Source organism: Neolamprologus brichardi, chromosome 3 (assembly GCF_056152115.1).
Source record: "Neolamprologus brichardi isolate AB-2024 chromosome 3, ASM5615211v1, whole genome shotgun sequence".
Taxonomy (NCBI): Eukaryota; Metazoa; Chordata; class Actinopteri; order Cichliformes; family Cichlidae; genus Neolamprologus; species Neolamprologus brichardi.
Window position 1 is genome coordinate 31,791,758 of NC_142106.1, and position 23,478 is coordinate 31,815,235.

General features: G+C 40.8%; 2 protein-coding genes across 2 annotated transcripts; one reads left to right on the forward strand and one right to left on the reverse strand.

The window, feature by feature from the left end:
* msmp1 (microseminoprotein, prostate associated 1) lies at nucleotides 1–2,131 on the reverse strand. The gene is made up of 3 exons (XM_035914201.2): nucleotides 1,733–2,131; nucleotides 1,501–1,609; nucleotides 1–688 (listed from the first exon to the last, which is right to left on the reverse strand). The coding sequence occupies exons 1-3, from the start codon at nucleotides 1,842–1,844 to the stop codon at nucleotides 517–519; spliced, it is 393 nt and encodes a 130-aa protein (XP_035770094.1). The 5' UTR covers nucleotides 1,845–2,131; the 3' UTR covers nucleotides 1–516.
* Nucleotides 2,132–6,320: 4,189 nt separating this feature from the next.
* On the forward strand, nucleotides 6,321–21,088 carry pik3c3 (phosphatidylinositol 3-kinase, catalytic subunit type 3). Its single transcript, XM_087836516.1, has 25 exons — nucleotides 6,321–6,709; nucleotides 8,169–8,357; nucleotides 8,532–8,675; nucleotides 9,730–9,859; nucleotides 11,543–11,629; nucleotides 11,837–11,932; nucleotides 12,030–12,101; nucleotides 12,218–12,322; nucleotides 12,922–13,014; nucleotides 13,148–13,333; nucleotides 13,655–13,785; nucleotides 14,219–14,300; nucleotides 14,408–14,475; nucleotides 14,568–14,673; nucleotides 15,149–15,265; nucleotides 16,278–16,409; nucleotides 17,447–17,575; nucleotides 17,742–17,811; nucleotides 17,913–17,977; nucleotides 18,057–18,141; nucleotides 18,234–18,308; nucleotides 18,737–18,905; nucleotides 19,378–19,468; nucleotides 20,511–20,636; nucleotides 20,790–21,088. The coding sequence occupies exons 1-25, from the start codon at nucleotides 6,645–6,647 to the stop codon at nucleotides 20,802–20,804; spliced, it is 2,628 nt and encodes an 875-aa protein (XP_087692642.1). The 5' UTR covers nucleotides 6,321–6,644; the 3' UTR covers nucleotides 20,805–21,088.
* The last annotated feature ends 2,390 nt before the right edge of the window (nucleotides 21,089–23,478 follow it).

Below are 23,478 nucleotides of genomic sequence, written 5' to 3' on the forward strand. Positions count from 1 at the left end.
TCTTCATGTAAACAACACTTTTATTTGGAGGTTAAATGAGTTACAGCAGCAAACAGGTCAAACTGAACAGGCATTTATATTAAAGTACATTTATATATTTACAGAATGTCATCAGTGGGTTAATTAAAGATAGCAGTTGGATTAATATCAGGATCTTTGAACAAAGAAACACTTAACGGTTTGATGTTATTTAGCATTTTAAAATCCTGTAAACTTAAAAGGAGTTTCATAAGAAGCTCAGCTGGGATTAGACAAGTTGCTAACTGATATAAGCGTAAACAGAAATTGAAATGCTTCTAAAGCAGGCAGGGACCTATATTTTCTACAGCTGTTAAGACTTCAAATTATTTTGTGTAAATTGCTGCACATTTGCTTAAAAATTGCTAAGCATCATATTCCCTACATGAATAATTCATATACTGAAGATGAGTAATGGTTATGGATATCTAACTGTAATGAGTATCGGCTCCATGGGCAGGCAGAGTGGCGGCAGAGTTACTCAGTGCTAGCTGCGTTCTAGCCTTCGAGATGCTGCTGCAGCTGAAGCGATCCATGGCTCGGGTCCTTGTTCGCTTCACCCGGGGAGCAGGGCAGGCGGGGGTCAGCTGACTGGACTAGAAACACTTTGCAGGTCACTGGCTCCACTTGCACTTCACACCATGCGGGGAAATCCACCGGCCGATGCACTCTGGGCAGTAATTAAGAGGAAGGTAAAGCGTGTCAAACCTTCTTTTCCTTGCACTTCTCACTTCACGCTTTAAAATGTAAACTTTTTCAGAATCAGAATCTCATTTTTATTGTTATTTTTGCCAAAAGCACAACGATATTATATGCGGTCCCATTCAGTACAAAGAAAGCAATCTAAGTACTCATGAAATACAAAAATAAAGAGTTTCTAACAAATAAAGTATAGAGTAAAAATAGAATCTAAAAACATAGATATGTACACATCTATATCATCCATATCATATGTATGTACATATCTATGATATGTACATACATATGTGTGTTTGAGTCAAGAGATTGCACAGGTTAGTGACATTCTTGCTACAGCCCTGGGATATTTTTTGGGTACCCACAAAAAACTCGAAACACTTTGTCAAATCTGAATATTTTTATGTGCCCAAATGAAAATGTAATTTTTTTTATTGAAAAAAAAAAAACAGAAGCTTATAAAAAATGTAATTAGAAACACTAAATATTACCATATTTGGCTTCTAAAGCATTACCTAAAATATTTGAAAGTATCTGCAAATTAAGGTGCAGCCACCTGTGATTTACAATAGTAACACTAGAATAATATCAGTAAAAAAAAACCCTCACAGACAAGATTCCTGCAGACTAACAACATTTGTGGCCACTTTCTTTATTCTTAAGCAAAACATCTGGTGAAACTACTGTTCCACCATGAAAACAAAGTCAATCAGTCTCTTTAAACCATGCGGTTTAGAAACTGTTGGCATCTGGACACCAAATCACATCGTCTGTTTGTGTACTCACGTCTCACAGCAACCGACCCCAACAGGGTGCAGACAGGTGCATTGCATGCAAGCGTTGTCCATCCAGGTTTCACCCAGTGAGTAGTGCCTCCCCTCGTACACACACAGAGCTGGACGAACACATGGTGGGGGGAAGAGCTCAAAATAATACATTTTTTATAAAGTGATGCGTTTTTTTAAAGGTAAATGTTTAGGGTTTTTTTTAAAAAGGGTTATAAAGAATTGGATCTCACCTCTGGAGCTGAAGTGGCACTCCATGGGTGCAGCAGAGCCACCGCTGGTCCACAGAAGAAACCCTACGGCTCCAAGCAACAAGTGAACCCTGGAGAGCTCCATCTTTATCATGTCTGGTCAGCTTGTGATTCCTCTTCTCCTTTTCTTCCCTCATTTATATGCTTTGAGGGTTCATGACCATGGCGTGGAGGTGTGGCTTGCACCGTCATGTGGCCCACAGACTTGGCTGTGGAGAGTGTCAGCGGTGCCATCCGTTGGGAATGAGGAGGTGGAGGTGTTGTGTAGAGGGGAGGGTAAAGTTGTATCTTGGCACGCTTTTGGCACTCTGGAGATCTCCTCGATGCGCTTCAGCAGGCATGAACCTCCGAAGTGTTAGAAACAATGACACATCCACGCGGTGACTAAGAGAGGGAAGGGTAGCAGAGAGGTGAGATGGAGGGCAGAGAGAGAGAAAGAGAGGTTACGTCCAAGGAGAGAAGGAGGTGGAGAGAGAGGCAATGGAAATGTAAAACATGATTCATCATCATTCAGCCTCCTTCTTGGTTTTTGTGAGGATCACCGCACAGCCCCAGAAAATGTGCCAAATGCACAGACACTGAAATATAAATTTAAAATATATAATCATGATTCTGCGAGGTGCTTTCAGCTCTGGCAGCTACATATGTCCATAGTGTCCATATGCCACAACTGTGTGTCGTTAAATGCGGTCTTCTCTCTCCATGGTTGTTCTGCTTTTGAATGGTTCTTCCTGTGATAAGGCAGTTTTTCCTTCCCACTTTCACCAAACTGCTTGCTTCTCGGGAATTCTTTGATTCTTGGGATTTTCTCTCTCATGTGGTGAGGTGTTTACACTCCAATCTAAAAAGCACTTTCAGGTGACTGTTTTGTGAACTGCTACCATACAAATGAAATTCAATACTACTGAAAGGAGTCTAAATGTAATTAAATTAAAAGGGAAGGAATGAATTGGCAGATGTGGGAACAACATATGTGAATGTAGATCAAGGGCTTTTGTAGATTTAGATTTCTTTTAACCTGATCTAAACACTTACATGGGATTTTGGATGATAACATATTTCCAGCTCTATGAAGGAAGTATGTTTGGGGAGTGTTTAAAAATCAAAAGACTCTGAGAGACCAGGAGTTTAATGAGCCTAAGGCATAATTCCAGCTTCAGTATCAATAAATGATGGATACTGAAAGCTAAATGAGAAAGACGTACACATTTCTTTTGGAGGGATTTTTTTTATTGGGTTTAGTTGATATTTTGGGAGAATTAATTAAGTAATAGTTTGTGGAAAGTGGAGGGAGAGTATGAGACTGGCCATCCTAACTGTATCATAATGAAAACCTTAGTTACAGCTGCTTACAATTTCTAATTATTTGTCATTTAAACCTAAATTCTGTGTTGAAGAGTTTATTAAAAGAGTGTGTGTTAATGTAGATGTTGGCTGTTTTCACTTTTTCCTGATTGCTTCCTTAGCAGGATGTGGAGCATCATAGGGAACAGAGCTCAGTCACCTTGATTAAGAGCCCCCCCAAGGGGAAACGGGTAATGATGATGATGGATTTCATTATTTCAGCCTCCTGCTCTTTTGCACAAACCTCAATCTACCACTGACCAAGCTGACGCTAACATCAAGTTTGTTTCAAATTCTTTTATATACATGGCATGTAAATCAGTTTATAACTTTTATGGAGTGTGTCTCTTCTGGAATTTTTGTTGATATTCCGTCTCTCTCCAGTAAAATGAAACTACCATAAAAATATGAAACTGTTCAGCAGGGGATCAAATAATTATTTCCCCACTGTAACTAACCTAACATTTAAGAAAAAGATTTGACTGAAAAAAAGGTCCATGCCAAATCATCTAAACAACAATCAAAGATAAAGTTTGAACTGCTCCTCTTATCACAGTTGGTCACTGGAAACATGTGTCTTCATATTCATAACGTCTGTAATGCAGACAGGTGTATTTCTTTGTTGCCCGGTTCTTTTGCATTTTTTCATGGATTGTTCATCCAAGGAAAATGGCGTTAAGTCAAAAGTTAAATATGTCATCTGAGCGTGTGTTGCAGTGTGGTATCAATGCACACGCCAACAAAACATTAGCTCATCTTCTTCCACTTGTTTACTATCTGAAGGCTGAGCTCGAGATCATAGGAAAAATCCTCTCATGGCGCTCACAGGAGCCCCCGGGGCCCTGTAACATGGCGCTTTACATGCCTTCTCTCTATAGTTCAAGAGTGTTGATAGGTCTCCCTGATCGACCAAGGGTGCTTCTTCTTTCACTCAGTCCGACTCGCAGTTGCCTCTGTCGGGCAGCGCAGAAGACTAACGGCACGTTAAGGTGTCAGTCAGGCTACGTAAAGGCCTGATTGAGGTCAGTATTTAGATGCAGATGTTTTTCCATAGTTCAGCCTGGGTGGCGGAGACCTCCTCAGAGCCTATGGGGTCCCATATGCTGACAAAGAGTTCACACCCTGATCTGACAAATATGTTGTCGTCAGTGCTGATGAAAAGGGAGGACCTCTGAAAACAAAAGATTTTCCTGTCACACACCTCTCGTCCTTCATGGATATGCACTTAATTGGGTACAAGTGTTTTTTAATTGGGTTGGGAAAAGTTCACAGAGCATGAGATCCTTGTCTTTAGCATCCTCAGTGTTTCACAAGTGGATTGTTTGTATTGATTAAATAGAAAAAAGCTATAAAAATTATTAATCAAAAATGCATCAGTCTCTTTTTTCTAATTTTTAAACTTAAATTTACACTAAATACTTAAAATTTTAGTGAATATCAGATTAGAAATAGACAAAAGTAGTAGTAGACAATAGATGGGAATAAAGTAGTAGCCCTTCCTCAACGGTTTTCAGATGAAAACTGTAATCAATCAGGTAAACATAAAGGTGCTGGGTCGCCTGCACATTACACCTACAGGAGCTGCTCAGGCACAGAAGAGGAAGGAGTTTTGGAGCTCTGCAGTTATTGAGTCAGTTGAAGACTTTTACCCACTATGCACCTCAGCACTCAGTCACCTGCTCTGTAGTGGTCAAACACTTAATGGCTCAGTTACTGTGGTTTCCTGAACACCTCCACTTCTGCTTATGATATGTTTTGTGTGCAGCATTTTTATATTTGGTGGTGTGCTCTTAAGTTAGAGTACATTTGACCCCTTAGCGCGACTTGTTAAAAAAAGCTTTAAAACCAGCTCATCTTGTATGTTACGTTTAAATTGATTTGCAGCTTCACTGTTGATTTTTTAAAATTGTATTTTGTTTTTCTTTAAAGTTCTACTTTTATTTTAAATATTTTGGAATTATATTTCTGCTTTTTCTGTGCCATATGCAACATTTCTGTATATATTTTGCCAAAAGCGTTTGCGTGTCTACCTTCAGACGCATATGAACTTGAGTGGCATCCGTTTTGTAATCCACTGGGTTTAATATAGTGTCACTCAAATCTTTGTAGCTATATCACCTTCAAGTCTTCTGGGAAGGCTTTCCACAAGGTTTGGGAGTGTTTATTGGAATTTTTGATCATTCTTCCAGAAGCACATTTGTGAGGTCAGACATTGATGTTGGACAAGAAGGCCTGGCTCACAGTCTCTGCTCTAATTCATCCCAAAGGTGTTCTGCTTGGTTGAGGTAAGGACTCTGTGCAGGCCAGTCAAGTTCATCCACACCAAACTCACTCATCCATGTCTTTATGGACCTTGCTTTGTGCAGTGGTGTGCAGTCATATTGGAACGTGAGGGAACATCCCCAAACTATTCACACAAAGTTGGGAGCGTGAAATTGTCCAAAATTTCAACGGCCAAACCCAGACTCGTCTATTAGATTGCCATCCGGCAAAGCGTGATTAGTTACTCCAGAGAGCACATTTCCACTGCTCTAGAGTCCAGTGATGGCGTGCTTTACACCACTTTGCATTGCGCTTGGCGATGTAAGGCTTTGATGCAGCTGCTTGGCCATGGAAACTCATTCCATGAAGCTCTCTATGGTTGTTCCTGAGCTAATCTGAAGGCCACATGAAGTTTGGAGGTCTGTAAGACTGACTCTGCAGAAAGTTGGAAACCTCTGTGCACCGTGTGTCCACTGACCATGCTCTGTGATTTTACATGGCCTACCAGTTCGTGCCTGAGTTGCTGTTTTTCCCAATCATTTTCACTTTGTTATAATACCACTAACAGTTGACTTTGGAATATTTACAAGTGAGGCTATATCCCGATTGTACTTGTTGTATAGGTGGCATCCTGTTACGGTACCATGCTGGAATTCAGCATCCCTTTGAGCGACCCATTCTTTCACAAATTTCTGTAAAAGCAGTCTGCATGCCTAGTAGCTTGATTTTATACAGCTGTGTCCATGGAAGTGGTTAGAACACCTGTATTCAGTGAATTGGATGAGTGAGTGAATATTTTCCCCAGTGTATTTGTGTAGTTCTATTAATGTAGTTCGTGTGCACTGCTCCTTTAATATAAACGTTCCGCCTCTTTTTTTACTTCCTTCTTTTCCGCATCAGACTCAGTTAATCAACCCCACGATATGACGATCCCACGTTCAGTCGTCTCAGTCACTATATCGCAATTCGACTGCTCTCGCCTGACTGTAGGTTTCGGTTGCTGCTGTGTTGTGTAGGTAGCTAACAAAAACACCAAATCATGCCCGGCGAGACAGCCGTTAGAATTATGTCTTTATCGTTAATGTAGGCAGTTAACATCTTTTTAAACTCGTGTCCGGACCTACTGCGTCTCCAGCCGTGTGGCGGGACCTTTAGCTGAGCTCTGCGGGGTGCTGATCCGAGGCCTGGTCGCAAACACAACCGCTCGCAAAGTCTCCTATAACCGTCCGGGATTTCATGTTGAAGTCATCCGGTCTCTGGTTGGAATTCAGAGTTTCCCCGTCGGAAGATGGACACTGATAAATTCAACTATGTTTACAGCTGTGATATGGACATCAATGTTCAACTTAAGATGTGAGTTTTTCACTGAGTCTCTTTGGGTCAAAGCGGCGTAAACTCCTGTATCTTGTGACCTCACGCGATGCTTTCCTTTGTGTGTGTGCGCGCGCGTTGTGTCTCGTTAACACGTTTTTCTGACTTTGAAGTTTGTCCAACACATTGTTTGTCGCTCACACATAAACCAAAGAGGAGACAGCAGACTGCCATCACAAGCCCCAGAGTTATGTGAACGCGTTCATCACAGCAAACTGAAACGATTTGCTGTTCTTCTCTTACTTTATGTGCAAATGTAAGATTATCATGCATTTGCAGTAATTTTAGGTTATATGAAAGCGTAATTACATTACATTTGTACCTACATAAAAGGAAGAGACAAGCCTTCTTCTTTTCTTTAAGACTCAGTCCACGTGTGTTAGAAACACTGGTTCTGCTTTACGTCGTTCTGATGAATTACAGTGTTGTATTGTGTTTATTGTCCTTTTTGGGGTGGGAGGAGAGACAGAAGCACTGTTAGGCCAGTCGGTTGCTTAATGTTACCATCATGACTCAGGTAGCATATGCCCCCCTGAGCTAAACTCTTATTATCTGAGCTCAGTGTGTCCTATATTTAAATCCTGTGTGCAGCTCATGAGTTTTATTATTGCATTATGATCGTATTATTATTAATAGTTAAAATTAATAATGGTCAGATTTTCACTGGAGTTTTCTGCCTCCAAATGGGTTGATTACACCTGCAAGATAAACAGATCATTTATTGTTTATCCCCTACAAAGGGATTTATTGTGTAGCAGCAGCAGGATAATGAATAAAAATAGTACAGTCGACTGTACTACTAGTAAGACTGAGATAATGCAAGATTATTGCAATGCATTCATAAATAATATGCCCCTCATGAGTCTAAGAAACAGCTGCAATAAGCTATAATGCAGAAATATGTGTGTGGACTCTTATACCTGACAGGTAAGAGTTATTGTAGAGTTTTATAGAATGATAGGAGTGTGTTACTTTATTTAACAGCAGTCTGTGTATCTTCCTGTTTTTTCTGGCCATTTGTTTAAACACAAATGTACTTTGAGCATGTTATAAATCATGGCCGGGGTATATTCCCTTTTATTGAAGGCCAGAAACCTCTTTGCTGGTGGGGGAGCTAGTGCTGCAGTATTGAAATTCTCAGTAACAGCAAATATCTTTTTTTTTTCATGGTATCTTGACTAAATACAGTATTTGCACTCCATACTTGGAGGGTTTTCTTTACACGAAGAGCAAAAAAGGTGAATTAAATAAAGGTTTGCAGCATTGTTGGGGGGATATTTTGACTTGGCAGGCTTTGAAAATCTGTTTTGTAGGAAACACAAAAGAAATATTGACTTACTTGTGAGAAGAGAAGCTAGACAAGTTGGAGCACTCTTGATAACATCAGCAAACGATCAGACTGCAGCTCCACACTCTGACCTTTTCTTCTCCCCTCTTTCAGAGGCAGTTTAGAAGGAAAGCGAGAGCAGAAGAGCTACAAAGCGCTGCTCGAAGACCCGATGCTGCGCTTCTCTGGGCTCTACCAGGAGAACTGCTCGGACCTCTATGTAACCTGTCAGGTGTTTGCTGAAGGAAAGCCTCTGGCCCTTCCTGTTCGCACCTCGTACAAAGCATTCAGCACACGCTGGAAGTAAGAACCATGCTGGTTTTTAGTGTTATTATAATATGATGTAATGCACTGATTATGAGGTTGTAAAAGTCAAGCAAAGGAATTTTTTTCAATGTTCTGTAGCAAAATGGCCATCAGCTACTCACTTCTACATGTGCATTTTATTTTCTCTGTTTATCCTGTTTTCCGGTGCAGCTGGAATGAGTGGCTGCGGTTGCCAGTCAAGTACCCCGACCTTCCCCAAAGTGCCCAGGTTGCTCTCACAGTGTGGGACATTTATGGGCCCGGCAGAGCCGTTCCAGTCGGTGGAACCACTGTGACTCTGTTTGGCAAATATGGGTAAGTGTGTCCTTGCTCTGTTACTTTTGGCAGTGGTTTCCAGGTGCTGTGTCAAGGCACGCTGGTGAGAGAAAAGTCTAGGTTTGCCTTGCAATTTTTTAATGACATTTCCCTATTATTACAACACACAGATAGGTCCACATGTTTTATGTACTTTTACTAATGTACTCCCCTGCAGGGAATTTTAAATCAAACACAGTAAGAAGTGATTGAAGTGCAGACTTTCAGCTTTTATTTCAAGAGACAGCATGGACACTCAAGTTTATGAATGTGATAGCTTGAGAACGAGGCCATGTAGGATTTTGAAGTTGATACCTGAGGTGCATCTACCAAAAATCTCGAATGACTTTGAATGTCAAGTTCAGAGGTCAAGTTTTCTGAAAGTCTCGTGAATGCGATACTTCAAGGAGGAGTTTTAATCTGATACCATAGGTGCACGTCAAAGTCAGAGGTCAACTTTTATAAAAATCAGAATTTTAAATGTATACCATAGGTGTGTCTACTAGGAGGCTGAGGGGTAGCACAGGCGGTCGTCAGCCACTGTCAAAGTCTACAATCAAGAGACGCCTCCATGAATCTAAATATAGAGTTTAGAACGAGGTGCAAACCACTGGTTACACAAGGAGGTCAGATTACACTTTACCAGAAAACGTTTAAGAGAGCCGACGCAGTTCTGAGAAAAACAGAACTTCGGTGCATCTACCTTTGACTGATGAAGTGAAGATTAACTTGTAACAAGATGATAGAAGAGAAAAGTATGGAGAAGGAATGACAGAGGAGAAACATCAATGGAAGCAAAATCTAGTGTCATGCTAGGCCCATGTATTGCACTTTTGGGCCACCAGAAGCTCAGTCTGAAAAGAAGAAGTGATAACATGGCAGGTGACAGTGAGGCTATGTTGTGTAGTTGTGAATACAGGTGAACCTTGACATTTTGCCTTGTCCTTTGGTCTGCTGTGGTCTCCAAAAGCTGCCGCACTGAAATCAGTGTTTAAAGGTCTGAGTATGTAGTAGTGTGCGTGAGTTTAAATCCCCTCCTCCCGTCCTGCTCTAGCATGTTCCGGCAAGGGATGCATGACCTGAAGGTTTGGCCAGGCGTGGAAGGGGATGGAGGAGAGCCCACAACCACACCGGGACGCACCAGCAGCAGCCTGGCAGAGGACCAGATGGGCAGGCTCGCCAAGGTATAGTATTGTATACATGTGTGTGGATAGGAAAGAGGAGGGTGATGATGAGGATGAGTGACTAAAGGACTGAAAGGAAAGGATTGGGCAATGAAGTAGAGTCAAAGGTGAACAGGAAACGTTGGATAAAAAGAAACCATCCAATGCAAAGCACTGTCTAAACCATCATCTGTTCCAGGGCCCTGACCTGGAGGTACTCAGTGATGTGAGTACCACTGCAGGAGTTAGTGTTGGCAATGCAGATTATGTGTGTGTACTGTATATGTATGAACAAGGCCATGGCCAAAATGTATCTGCAAATAGATTTCCATTTGTATAACACAGAAAATGATGGTTACCACATCAGGACAATTCAAACTGTGGCAGGGACATTAAGTACTCGCTTCCTCCTCGTGTCAGACCTCTGTTCACTTTGCACTGTTCTATGTGGGAAACCTGTAAACAGCATAAATCTGTTCAGTGTGTTTACAAATACATTTTGATCCAGGTTTTGGTGTGAAAACTTTTTTTTTGTCTGTGAAGATGTATGGCTGTGTTATTTAAAGCATTACACACATCAGTTTTCTGCTTGTTATGGAGGATTAAAACTGCCAAAATTAAGAAATGAATGACTTGAGATACATTAATAAACACTTAATTCAAATAGCGTTCAAATATGAATGTTATTTACTAAATATTTAAAGAAATGCTTAGGCAAAATAATAAATATATAAAATAATATAATAGTCAAGTATGTCAGTATTTTGTGAAAACCTTCTTTTTGACATAACTGTATTACAGAGTCACCATACCGGACTGGAGGCTAACCTTTCTATCATGAGCCAACTACACACTTAAAATGACAATAATAAAGCCTATTTATGTGCATAATGAAGTATAAAGAAATGCCAAAATAAAAGAAATACGTATGGGAAACACATTAAGGACATATAATACCTAAATAATATAATACAGTACTTTTTAAAAAAAATAAATTAGAAAATGATGTGAAAGTAAATAAACAAGTGAATTGTTACAAAGGTAAGAAATAGGAAATAGAGTACATATTGATTTGTTTATCAGTTTTTTATTTTACTCTATTTTTGATTTTGGCACTTTCAGTCCTCCATATTTCACATGTTGGTGCGTTTTCATGTGTGTGCATGGATTTCATATTTATGTGGACACACAATTATGTTCCTTGACTCGTTGTAGCTTTATGGGATACTTAGAGGAGGTTATCAGGGAGTACACTTTATTTCCACGTTAGCTCATTTTATTTTTAAATTTTGTTTCCTAAAACAACCACACTGATTCCCCATGTTTTTTTATTATTATTATTCATCATAAATGCAGCTGGCTTAAGTATATTAGAGGTTGTGTTCAGGCTGCTACCAGTTCATATGTTGTTTTAAAGAGTGAGTATTTATTCTACGCAGCTGAGTTGTGGGCTTCCTGTTCGTGGCCAAGTGTGTGCTTACATTCCCAACACCCACACTCACTAACTGATGAGTGGACTGGCTGCTGAGTGTGCGGAGATGCTGGATTGGCCGCTGGCACTGTGCATGATCGGTCGGGCTGTTTGCACACCAGCCGCCATGCTGTGATCAGTTCAACAGAACGGCCGTTTCTGTATTTTTCTCTTTTGATTTTGCTAAAATTATGCGCTCATTTCTCTGCAAACCTTCCCATCTCTCCATCCAGCTGACAAAGGCTCATCGGCAGGGCCACATGGTGAAGGTGGACTGGCTGGACCGGCTGACCTTCAGAGAGATTGAGATGATCAATGAAGTGAGTTTGTTAAGCTCGATTCTGGTTGCACAGGCCGACTCTGCAGTCGAGTCGAGAAAGCATCAATAAGATGTACTATGTGAAGATTAGTCTCAGAAGGATATGAAGGCTTATTTAGGAGGAATTGAATCATCAACTGTATTTGCGGTTCAATTTACGCTTATTTACATTTTTCAAATTGAAAAATGTGAAATTGTCTTTCTGCAGAGTGAGAAGCGCAGCTCCAACTTTATGTACCTCATGGTGGAGTTTCCTCGTGTCAAATCAAATGACAAGGAGTACAGCATCGTCTATTATGAAAAGGTAATTTCCTGATTATTAGTGGCAGCACACAGCAGGTAGATACCACGTGTTGGAACGGTGTCGGCTGATTGGTCTGTTCTCCTTTGTCGCCATTAAGGATGGAGACGATGCATCACCAGTTCTTACCAGCTGCGACATTGTCAAAGTTCCCGACCCACAGATGGGGATGGTGAGAAAATGATTTCATGATGTTGAAGAAATATAAATGTTGTGTGCTAGTTTGCTCACACATCTTGTATTTCATTCACATGCTGTAACTTTGGCTTTTCTTTTCCTTCTTCACAGGAAAACCTGGTAGAGAGCAAGCATCACAAACTGGCTCGTAGCCTTCGCAGTGGGCCCTCAGATCATGACCTGAAGCCTAATGCTGCCACACGTGACCAGCTCAATGTGAGTAGCTAGCAGCTACTCAAGTTTTAGAACTACAAAAAAGCTATGACGCTGTGTAAAACATAAATGAAAATAAGATGCAATGATTGGTAAATCGCACAAACCTATAGTTTATTTACTATAGAACAAAGAAAGCATTAAATCTTATCATTTACAGCACATGATATCAAAAGATTCAGAGTATATGGAGAAATCTCTGTGTGCAAGGGACAAAAATCAGTATTGTATGACTGTGATCTTATAGCCTTCAAGGAAAAAACATGATTCTGTCATGGAAATCAATGCATGGGCTCATGAACACTTCCATAAATCACTGTCTGTGAACACAGTTCTCTGTCAGCATCCACAAATGCAGGATAAAGCTCTATCATAAGAAAAAGAATCCATATGTGAACACGATCCAGAAACCCATTTAAAATGTACTGAACTGGAAACTGTTCTGTGTTATGTTTATAGACTGTTGCTAAAAGAAGACGGATGCTTTTGAGTGTAGACATCACAAAAGATCAGTGAAAAAAAATGAAAGAATCGTTAGAACAATTATGTTTCTATAATAACTTTGCTTGCTTTAATCTAAAATTGTTTGTTTGCATGAACAGATCATCGTTAGCTACCCTCCAACCAAGCAGCTGAGCTCTGAAGAGCAGGACCTGGTGTGGAAGTTCAGATACTACCTCACCACACAGGAAAAGGTGTGCTGCTGGTGTCTTCCCCGTTACAACCAAGTGTACATTACTATGTGTAACTTCCAACTATTCCTCCCCCAGCGACTGCTGCTGCTACGTCTGTATACATGTTCAATGATTCCTCCTCCTCTGACTGCAGGCCCTGACAAAGTTCCTCAAGTGTGTGAACTGGGATCTGCCCCAGGAGGCCAAGCAGGCTCTGGAGTTGCTGGGAAAGTGGAAGCCCATGGATGTGGAGGACTCTCTGGAGCTGCTGTCATCCCATTTCACCAACCCCACAGTGAGACGCTATGCGGTGGCTCGGCTGCAGCAGGCTGACGATGAGGTAGGAGGACAGGTCGTGTGTGGGTGGAAAAACCTTTAAAAGACTTGAATACAAATATGTTTTTCCATTTTATTCTTTCTTTCAATTACTCAAAGTCTGACTGTTATTTGTTCATGTGTTGTATGAAACTTTCCAACACGATCAGCTCCACTTCCTCTGTAATGGCAGAGCAATGCAACCAGAAGTATAAAAGCCACCAACAACCCCTATCGCTACACCATAGGCTCGACGGGGAATGCAGGACTCTAAATCAAGCTTAACCAGGAGCATTAAATCAATTACATTGAAATCATAATGATAATTCCTGTCTCTCCTCTCTAGGACCTGCTGATGTACCTGCTTCAGCTGGTGCAGGCGCTCAAGTATGAGAACTTCAGTGATATTCAGGGTGGTTTAGATCCAGGCAGCAAGAGAGATAGCCAGGGACTTTCAGATGACGCTGCATTGGACAGGTCAGTACTTTAAAGCCACTCTGGTTAATAAATGAGTCAACACCGCTGGTCGCATTAGCTTCTCTTCTGGCTCTGAAACTGAAAATGTCTAAAAGTGGCTTTGAGATGACTCAAGTATGTGTGTGGTTTTTTTTGTTCACTTTCTGGGTCTAAATTTACCCCCAAATGTTCCCCAGCTGAGAGAGCATCAGCCGATGTGCAGGATCTGATTATTTCTCTTTCAGAAACCGCGATGAACTCATTGAATGTTATGATTTTACTGGCAGATCTGCAGCTGGATCCAGACAGCTGCAGATCTGCCACAATGCTGACTTACACGTAGAATGAAATAAGAATGAACAACGCACACATTTTAAAAAGAATATCTTTAGCTGTCAGTAACGTATACACGATCCTTTTAAGTTGATGTGTAAAACTGTCACATGCTTTGCAGTTCCCAAATTCTTTCTGGCTCATCTGGATCATCCACTACGCCACAGAAGGGAAAGGAGGGAGCTGACAGTGAGAATCTAGAGGTGAGCAAATAAAAATCCCCATAAAGGACCTGTGGACAGTGCGTTGCTCTGTCTTGTTGTCCTATCAGTTGTTCGTAACACAGCATTGTGTCCTCACATCTTTGCAGCAAGACCTTTGCACGTTCCTGATCTCTCGTGCTTGCAAGAACTCTACGCTTGCCAACTATTTGTACTGGTGAGTCCTCTTTACAGTGCTTTTTGTTTTCTGCCTGGACAAAAAGAAGTTAGTCATAAAAATGTGTGTATAAATCCACGTTTCTTCCTCAGGTATGTGATTGTGGAGTGTGAAGATCAGGACACACAGCAGAGAGATCCAAAGACCCACGAGATGTACCTGAACGTCATGAGGAGGTTCAGTCAGGCTTTGCTTAAGGTCAGATTTTTAACTTACTTTGGCAAAGTTAGCTGATGTCTCATCGAGTGTGAGTTAGTGTTATATATCATGTCACCCTGCTACTCTGTAAAAATCTATTTGCATCCCAATGCTTTTACCAATAAGGTGTCTTGTTTTAATCACTTTCTGCTTTCATTTATCAAAGAGCATACCCAAAATAACGCTGCCAGCTGTGTCGTAGTTGGATCATAATGTTATAAAAATAAGTCTCAGTGTATTTTCCTTTGTTGGACTTATATTATTAGATGAGATTTAAGGATATTGTGAAGAAAAAGAGTTTTGAGTTGAGTGTAAATGGGTCATTTTTAAAATTCTGGATTGTTCCAAATTTGCCCCGGTCTGACAAGCCTGTACAATAAAAGTGGCTGACTGATGTAATATGTAGCAAAGCTTTATAACGGACTGTGTGTGTGTGTCTCCACTGCTGTGTGCTCACACTTTTTCTTTTCTCCAGGGTGATAAGACCGTGAGGGTGATGCGGTCGCTCTTGGCTGCCCAGCAGACGTTTGTAGACAGACTGGTGCAGCTGATGAAGGCTGTCCAACGGGAGAGCGGAAACCGCAAGAAGAAGGTAGCAAAAATATTCAAAACAGCTTCGGTGTTAAATGTGCTTTAAAAAAAAAAACACCTGTGTAGGCTCCCATGTTTTTTATATCTGAGTAAATCAACAAATTTTTCCAGAACATGGTTTATTTATGAGAAGTGTTTGTATTTATCCTGTTTTAATACGCAGTAGTACGCTGTCCTTTTAATAAAAGCACTCCTTATTCACACGTACAAACACTTAATTGACTTCGGTGTGTGGGCCTGGTGACACTGGCTGTATCCCAATTCAGGGTCTGCAGCCTTAAAGTACGCAGCCGCAACGGTCCTCAAGGGCCGCGTACTTAAAGACCGCTAAGGCCAGAAGTGCGAGGCTTGTGAAATGGGACGGTCTAGCCTCCGTTGAGCTGCCCAGGTTGCGTAGCAACCATGATGCTAACAGCTGGAAACATTTCATACAGCTTTGTTTGACAGAAATGAAGGAGAAAATCTTTTGTTCATTTGTTTGTTTGTTTCTACATGAGCTTTGATCATTCTCTGTAGGATTAAGCTCAGCTAATGAACGGCGTATATTTTAAAGTGAAGGCTTTAAAACCAAGTTAGTACAAACGTCACTAATGTCACATAACTTTGCCGACATGTGGCCAACAGTAATGTTTTAATGTTCTTCGTTATTGAACATTTGCACATAAATAAGTGACATAATAGTCAGTACTTACTTAAAGTTTACTCTTCGGGCGCCCCTCATCCGCCGTTTTTTTTTTCGGCAAAATTATCCACACCCACCGCTGCGCTATGCATTCTGGGATATGTTGGGCCACGAAGTCTACACCGCCACGTCCTTAAAATTCAGGGAAATGAAGGACGCATTTGAGGGCCGCATTTCAAGCAGCCTTCAAATTGGGACAGCCTTCGGCGCGCCACTGTGACGTAATCGGCCTTAAAATGCGGCCTTTAAGGCTGCAGACCCTGAATTGGGATACAGCCACTGATCCTGCTTACTTGTGTAAATGTCAGCAAACCTTCATGTGTGTCTGCAGACAGAGCGACTTCAGGCCCTGCTGGCTGACAACGAGAAGGTGAACCTGTCAGAGATCGAGGCGATTCCGCTTCCTCTGGAGCCTCAAATCAGGATCAAAGGCATCATCCCAGAGACAGCCACACTCTTCAAGGTACAGAAGCCTTCACCTCATCCTTTCGCTGTCACGACCAAAAAGGCATTTTTTTTGTCGTGGCATGGGACACTCTTGTTTCGCCTTAACTTTACACTATCTGTGTATGTAGCTGGAAGCCTGATTTTGATACAGAAAATCAAATATAAGTGTGAAGTAGGATTTCTCAAATTTAAATTTAGTTCAAAGTCAAAAACTTTCTTCTTCTTCTTTTAGCTGCTCCCTTTAGGGGTGTCCACAGTGGCAAATCCACCGTATCTCTAGCATCCTTCTCTATCACATCAACTCTTTCCATGTCCTTGTCTTGCCTCTCTAACTTTGTCTCCAAACTACTCAGCCTGAGCTGTCCTGTCTTTCTGTCAGTGCCACCATCTCCAAACCATACATCACAGCAGGTCTCACCACCACCCAGTTAACCTCGTTAACTCTTGCTACTGTCTCATTTTTACCTCTCTCATGCACTTTTCATTACTTTGAATGGTTATTTTAAAAGAAATTTCTTACTAAATGTAGTTAAAACAAACACATTTATCAGATTAAAGTAGCTCAGCTCAACAAAGTGCTCCCCAGTCTCTCCGTTGTGAGACTGCAGGTGTTGCTAAACAGCATCTCAGCTACAGCCTTCAGACAGTTTGTAAATGTAACCGCGGGTGTGGTCATTACTCATCAAAAGTGCAAATTTGCTCACTTCATCGTTCATTTGCTCCATAGCATCAGATCTCACACACAGAGCCTCTGCAGGCACTTAAGAGAAAATAGACTGTCTTTTCTCTTACTAGCAGTGTGTTTGATGCACATTAGAAAAACAGGGGTGCTTTCATGTTTATTTCACTATCAGGTACTAATTTACTTGTACTTGATGTGATCCCCTGACCACTGTGTTATATCCCTTCAGTTGTCAGTGGTGCTGTTACAAAGGCAGAGGCTTGAATGTCCGCCTTTGATTTCAGTGCAGTTTGCTTTGGTGCAGATTGTCCTGATTACGAGCAGTATCTATGCAAAAATAAAAGGCTTTTCTCTGTGCGTTTGTGTGTCAGAGTGCTCTGATGCCCGCCAAACTGATCTTCAAGGCTGAAGATGGAGCCACATATCCAGTCATCTTCAAACACGGAGACGACCTGAGACAAGATCAGCTCATCCTGCAGATCATCTCACTCATGGACAAAGTAAGAAGTGCTCGTTAACAGACGGGAATGCCCCCAGGATGTTGAAGATGATGTTTTTTGCTTAAAAAAAAATAAGCTCATCACTGACGAGAGACAAAGTTCAAGATTATCTTCATGAGTCAGGAGTCTGTGTCAGTGTGTATCATCATTTTTTTCTGTCTTAAAGCTGTTAAGAAAAGAGAATTTGGACCTGAAGCTGACACCCTATAAAGTTCTGGCCACAAGCACCAAGCACGGTAAGAAGAATGAAGTAACTCAGCAGCAGCGTTTTAAGCTGTTATGATTTCAAAGTATTAAAGATGTTCAGCCTAATGCAGAAAACGTGTTGCGTGCTTAGGTTTTATGCAGTTTGTCCAGTCGGTTCCTGTCGCTGAAGTTCTGGCTACTGAAGGCAACATCCAGGTGAGCAGAGTTTGTCAGAGACACGGCGCATCAGGGTGCTGCTTTGATTTAAGTGCTTATTTTAATCCTGTGTTGACAGAGCTTCTTTAGGAAGCACGCGCCAAGTGAAAAAGGGCCGTACGGCATCAGCTCAGAGGTGATGGATACCTACGTCAAGAGCTGCGGTGAGGCGCTCAAAACAGATCGGTGCTATTTAGTTGGTGTGCTGGAGGAGCCGATTGAATATCTGATCAATGTGCCTCTCGTTATTTCCCAGCTGGTTACTGTGTTATCACGTACATCCTGGGAGTGGGAGACAGACACCTGGACAACCTGCTGCTGACAAAGACCGGTGAGGCAAACACACTCGTATTCAGACACACTAACTTACTAACATCAAGCCTGTGTGTCATCTCTAATGTAGCTTTAGGTAGCTGTGTGACTTCTATATGTTTACAGGGCTTATTTGTTAGATTATTATCCAGTGGCACTGTATCAAAGCTTAAAACAACTGGACTTAAAGGACAACCATGCAAGCGCCCCAGTAGATGTATCTGTTTTTCTTAGAAATCAGAGGAGAAGGAAAGCTCGTTTCTGTCAATTGGGAAAAAACATTTTATTCTGGATTGGTAGACCTAAGTTGACATTGGAAGTTAATATCTCAAATTTCTGACTTGAAAATTCACATTATTTTCTCAGAAATTTGAGTTAAGAAGCTTCTGTAGTTCCACGCTGGAGGATTTCATGAAGTTTTTTTAATTCTCACCTTTCTCCATCCAGGGAAGCTCTTCCACATCGACTTCGGCTACATCCTTGGCCGAGACCCCAAACCTCTGCCTCCGCCCATGAAGCTGAGCAAAGAGATGGTGGAGGGTATGGGAGGCATGCAGAGCGAACAGTACCAGGAGTTCAGGAAGCAGTGCTACACCGCCTTTCTTCATCTTAGGAGGTACACGCAAACACATAAAAGCAAAACGATGATTCTGAGCCAAGCAAACTGTGAATATGGACAGTAACAACACAAACATACCAACATGGTTTTAAGTGAGTTTATTTAATCAGTGGATTAAAGGGATATTAAACAGGACTAATCCATCATCAGACTGGTTTTAACTTTTAAAAAGCAAAAAATCTAAACTGTATTGCAGCTTGAAAAGTCTTTAAATTTGTCTGAGAAAGACGTTTAATGACGATGATCATTGCTGTGATTGAAAAAAACACTTTGATGTGAAGTTTATCAAATATTGTCTTTGATTAATCATCCTTGGGAGTTATATTTTACTTTTACTTGCAACCTTAAAGCTTGAAAAGCTACTTTCAAGAAAAACTGCAAACATGTAATACAAGGAAAGCATTGTCAGTTTTTAATGGACACCACTGTAGCTAATGTGCAATATGCTCCTCGTCTTCCACTTCCTCAGGTACTCCAACCTGATCCTGAACCTGTTCTCTCTCATGGTGGATGCCAATATTCCTGACATTGCTCTTGAGCCTGACAAAACTGTTAAGAAGGTAAGGTGGTTGGTAGCTTTAGCTCTTTACCCTTTACTCATTAAGGGTACTGGGGAGATCAGATCGGTTGTATTTGTAGCCTCCTACAGAAAGTCTTGTTTTCCTGAGGGAGATTAAGAAGACATGAAACAAATCATGCTTTATTTAATGAATATTGTTCAGTAAAGTTTAAGTAAATTTGAGACAAACTGAGTCAAAGAGCTGTTACTGCACTGCCATGAACCTGTGATTAAGATTACAGTGTCATCCTGTGGAGCATCCCATTATCTGTAACCAAGAAATGTCTGGTTAACCCTTAAAGTTCACATTACTTAAACCTTTGGGACCCAAATATCACACAGATGAGTCATTTTGTAATTTTGGTTTTAACCTCCTAAGACCCGAACTTCTCCACATTATGCATTTTTAGTTTCTCTTTGATATTTGGGCTGATTGGGACCTGATGAATGTTAAAAAAAATATTTGGCCTAATTTTTGTTTCTAAGAAAAATAAGAGCCACATATGAGGATATTCGTTTAAAATTTGGATAGAACAGTAGCAGTATAATGTCCTCGTAAGTAGATATCAGGCCCTTGTAGAGCAAAATTGAGTATTTTGGTCTAAATAACCCAAAATGTGATGTCCACATATGTGGACGCCAGGTCCTAGGAGGTTAAAATGATAAAATAACTATCTTCGTTCAGGAACCATTTGAATTTTCCCTCTAGCTCAAAATGGTTGGGGAGTTAAAGTAATGTGAAGAGCACCTGGTAAAATCCAGGTGGAGGTGAATGCTTTGTGCTACAGTGATATAATATGAATATGCCCGTAAAGCTAGTCTTCTGTTCTCTGCATTTGAATTTTGTCTCTACTACAAACGGAGTTAAGGTCTTTTAAAGCGCACTTGTAAAATGGTCCTGTGGTAATTCAGTTCAGTTTTATTTCTATAACACCAAATCACCACAACAGTTCCCTCGAGGTGCTTTACATTGTAATGTAAAGACCCTAAAATAATACAATGATGAATAAAGGGTTAATGCATGGATATTTATGTGGCTCCAGGTGCAGGATAAGTTCAGACTGGACCTGTCGGACGAGGAGGCGGTTCACTACATGCAGAGTCTGATTGATGAGAGCGTCGGAGCTTTGTTCGCTGCTGTCGTCGAGCAGATACACAAATTTGCACAGGTAGGTGTAAATAATTCAAAATGCAGAAGCTAAATAGCTGATAGCATAAGTTTACCTTTCTTCCCATACCTCCACCAAGATGAGACCCACCTTTTCTGTTGTTCAGCGTTCAAACTGCTGACTTTAAGCTCACTTTGTTCTTTCCCTTTTCAGTATTGGCGCAGATGAACAGAGGAGAGAGGCTGAACTGGACCGAACTTGAGCAGCAGGATCAAACGGCTCCGAACCGACCGACGCCGTCTGCGTGGGTGCACGTGTGAGTGGGAGAAGATGAAAGGAACCCAGTGACACTGTTAAAAAGGCCAAGATTGCACTGCCAACCTTTACTGCAAGACGAGGACGCTGACGTCTTTTATTTGCTTATGTATATATCGTGTATATTAAATCCTGAACGAATGATTGAAATCTAATGTATGGCCAAATAAAAGACTGTTGTTACAACTAAACGACTATTTGGATGTTCTGTGTATTTTTTTATAGCGTTTGAGTCCAAAAAGGGTGCTGACATGCAGTGTTTTTGACATGCAGCATGTTTCTTAATTGAGCATTGCTGCCCATCTGCAGACGGCCATACTGTCGACGCTGGGGGTGGAAACAAGTCGAACCCCAAGAGGGCCGATGAGTCACTCAACGAGTGACTAAGTATTTCCTGCCAGGCACAGAGACATGAAACATAAGCCAGTGTGTGTGATTGAAGTAGAAGATATACATTTATTAGTATCCATTTCTGATAAGTTGGTTATTTGGTTTACAAGTGTGTAACAACAAGTTAAAATATGTTAAATGACCCAGAGTGTTTGTTCTGTTAGTTATCAAGTTCAGCCTTACTCTAAATGAAATAATTATTTGATCACCTGCTCGATTTGTAAGTTTACTCATTTACCAGGAAATGAACAGTCTCAAACTTTTATTAAAATCTGTAACTATTAATTCGGTCTCTTAAATGTTAATATGAGAATTAAAGGTGAATATTAGTGTCATTTATCAGCAAGGTGATGTGTACACTTTAATACTTAAACTAAACTGAACCAATGTTTTCTGAGTTTAAGCACATCTGGGTTTTTTTGGTTTGTTTTGGTTTTTCCTGACATTATGCAACCTTTGGACTGCAGCTGTTGAATGGCTCTCAAAAACAGTCCAAATACATCAGGTTCAACCACAAACCTGTTTTCATTCGCCATGCGATTGCTCTGTACCCAGGAACGGTGACCACAAACAGAATCGTTCTTTTGACCTGGAAGATTTACACATTGGCTCAAGAAGATGCCCTTTGGCATAAAACAAATCTATCAAAACCAAATATCCTGATCAGATGACAGAGAATAAATAAAGAGGCCTTCCTGGAAATTCTGGACCTACCTCGCCTCAACTAAGGTCAGGTCCTCTGTCCCTCCAGTATGATTCAAATCTTCACTGAAAACAAACCTCATCTAGTTCAGTATTAGCTGAACTTTTAACCCACAGGGGTTACTTCACAATGGTTAATCAACCAACAGCATCTTTATTATATTAAAGAAAACGTATTTGCCCCTTTTACTGATTTCTGAGTTTATGATTCAACAATATGAGAGAGACTGGGCAAAAATGACATCCATGGGAGAGTTCAAGGGAAAAAATAATACTGACCTAACTTTTTGAAGGGTTGGAGTCCTGTTTGAGCAGACCTAAACTAATACAGCATTTCATACCAGCAGTCAAACATGGTGATGGTAGTGTGATGGTCTGGGGCTGCTTTGCTGTAATTGTTGGAACTATGAATTCTGCTCTCTACCAAACAATCTTGAAGGAGAGTATTGGACCATCACTTCATGCCCTGTAGCTCAAGAGCACTCGGGTTACAGAGGAGGACAATGGTCAGAAACACAACAGGGACTCCAATTTAAGATGGCTAAACAAACAAAATGAAGGTTTTGGAGTGGCCTAGTCAAAGTCCAGATGTAAATCCAATTAAAATATTTTGGCATGACCTTTAAAAGGACCTTCAAAAGGTCGCTCATGCTGGGAAAGTGACTACTGTTGTGCAAAGAGGAGTGGCTAAAGTATCTCCATAGTGATGTGAGAGACTCACTGCCAGTAATCACAAATGCCTGATTGCAGTTCTTAGTGGGAAGGACAGCAAAACCAGTTATTAGGTTTAGGAGGCAATTTGTTTTTCACACAATACCAGGTAGGAGTTACTCTTCATTTCGCTCATGAAAAGATTCGCTACACTGTAAGCAGTGTTTTAGTACCTGTTCTATTTTTATCAAACTCTTTTGTAGCTGAGCTGCATTCAAGGATTAGAAATCACAAATATATTATTTTTTTCTTCATATTGCTTGTTGCTTTTTACAATGAAGCAATGACTTTTTAAATTAGGAGTCTCTCAAGGGCCAGCACACATCCAAACCAGAAAAACATAAAAACCTCACTGCTGCGAAATGGTCAAGAGGTGCTCTAAACATTATTGTGTAAAGTTGTGTTAAACTACATGTAGATTAGGTATTAGGCATGAGATTAAAAAGCCATCACTTTCAACACAAGTAACTAAGCCTTAAGAGGAAAATGTGATTACCTTTAAGATTACGAATGTTTTTGCTACAAGGATAATTTATCAGTTTGTAAACAAGTGTTATAGGTAAACTCTATGTCATTATCAGGAAGCAGAGAGCTGTCACAGACTGGAGGCTGATAAAAAAATACCCTGTTCAAGAAAACTTCTTGAATAATACAAATGGCAGATAATGCGCTGTAGTTATTAACAAAGCCAAACCAAAGGCTTGTATGTGGAGCTTTGGTAACCCCCCAGGTCTCTGTGGACTCTGGAAAAGTCAGATGGGGAAACAAACAATATTGGATGGCC

What these genes read in the sequence shown, in the direction of transcription:
- msmp1 (XM_035914201.2), bottom strand. Translation starts at nt 1,844, where the DNA reads ATGATAAAGATGGAGCTCTCCAGGGTTCACTTGTTGCTTGGAGCCGTA. An exon ending in GTGCCACTTCAGCTCCAGAG is followed by an intron (nt 1,610 to 1,732) that starts GTGAGATCCAAT and finishes GTGTTCGTCCAG; the next exon opens with CTCTGTGTGTGTACGAGGGG. An exon ending in GGGGTCGGTTGCTGTGAGAC is followed by an intron (nt 689 to 1,500) that starts GTGAGTACACAA and finishes ATTACTGCCCAG; the next exon opens with AGTGCATCGGCCGGTGGATT.
- pik3c3 (XM_087836516.1), top strand. Translation starts at nt 6,645, where the DNA reads ATGGACACTGATAAATTCAACTATGTTTACAGCTGTGATATGGACATC. An exon ending in AGATTGAGATGATCAATGAA is followed by an intron (nt 11,630 to 11,836) that starts GTGAGTTTGTTA and finishes GTCTTTCTGCAG; the next exon opens with AGTGAGAAGCGCAGCTCCAA. An exon ending in GCCTTTCTTCATCTTAGGAG is followed by an intron (nt 18,906 to 19,377) that starts GTACACGCAAAC and finishes CCACTTCCTCAG; the next exon opens with GTACTCCAACCTGATCCTGA.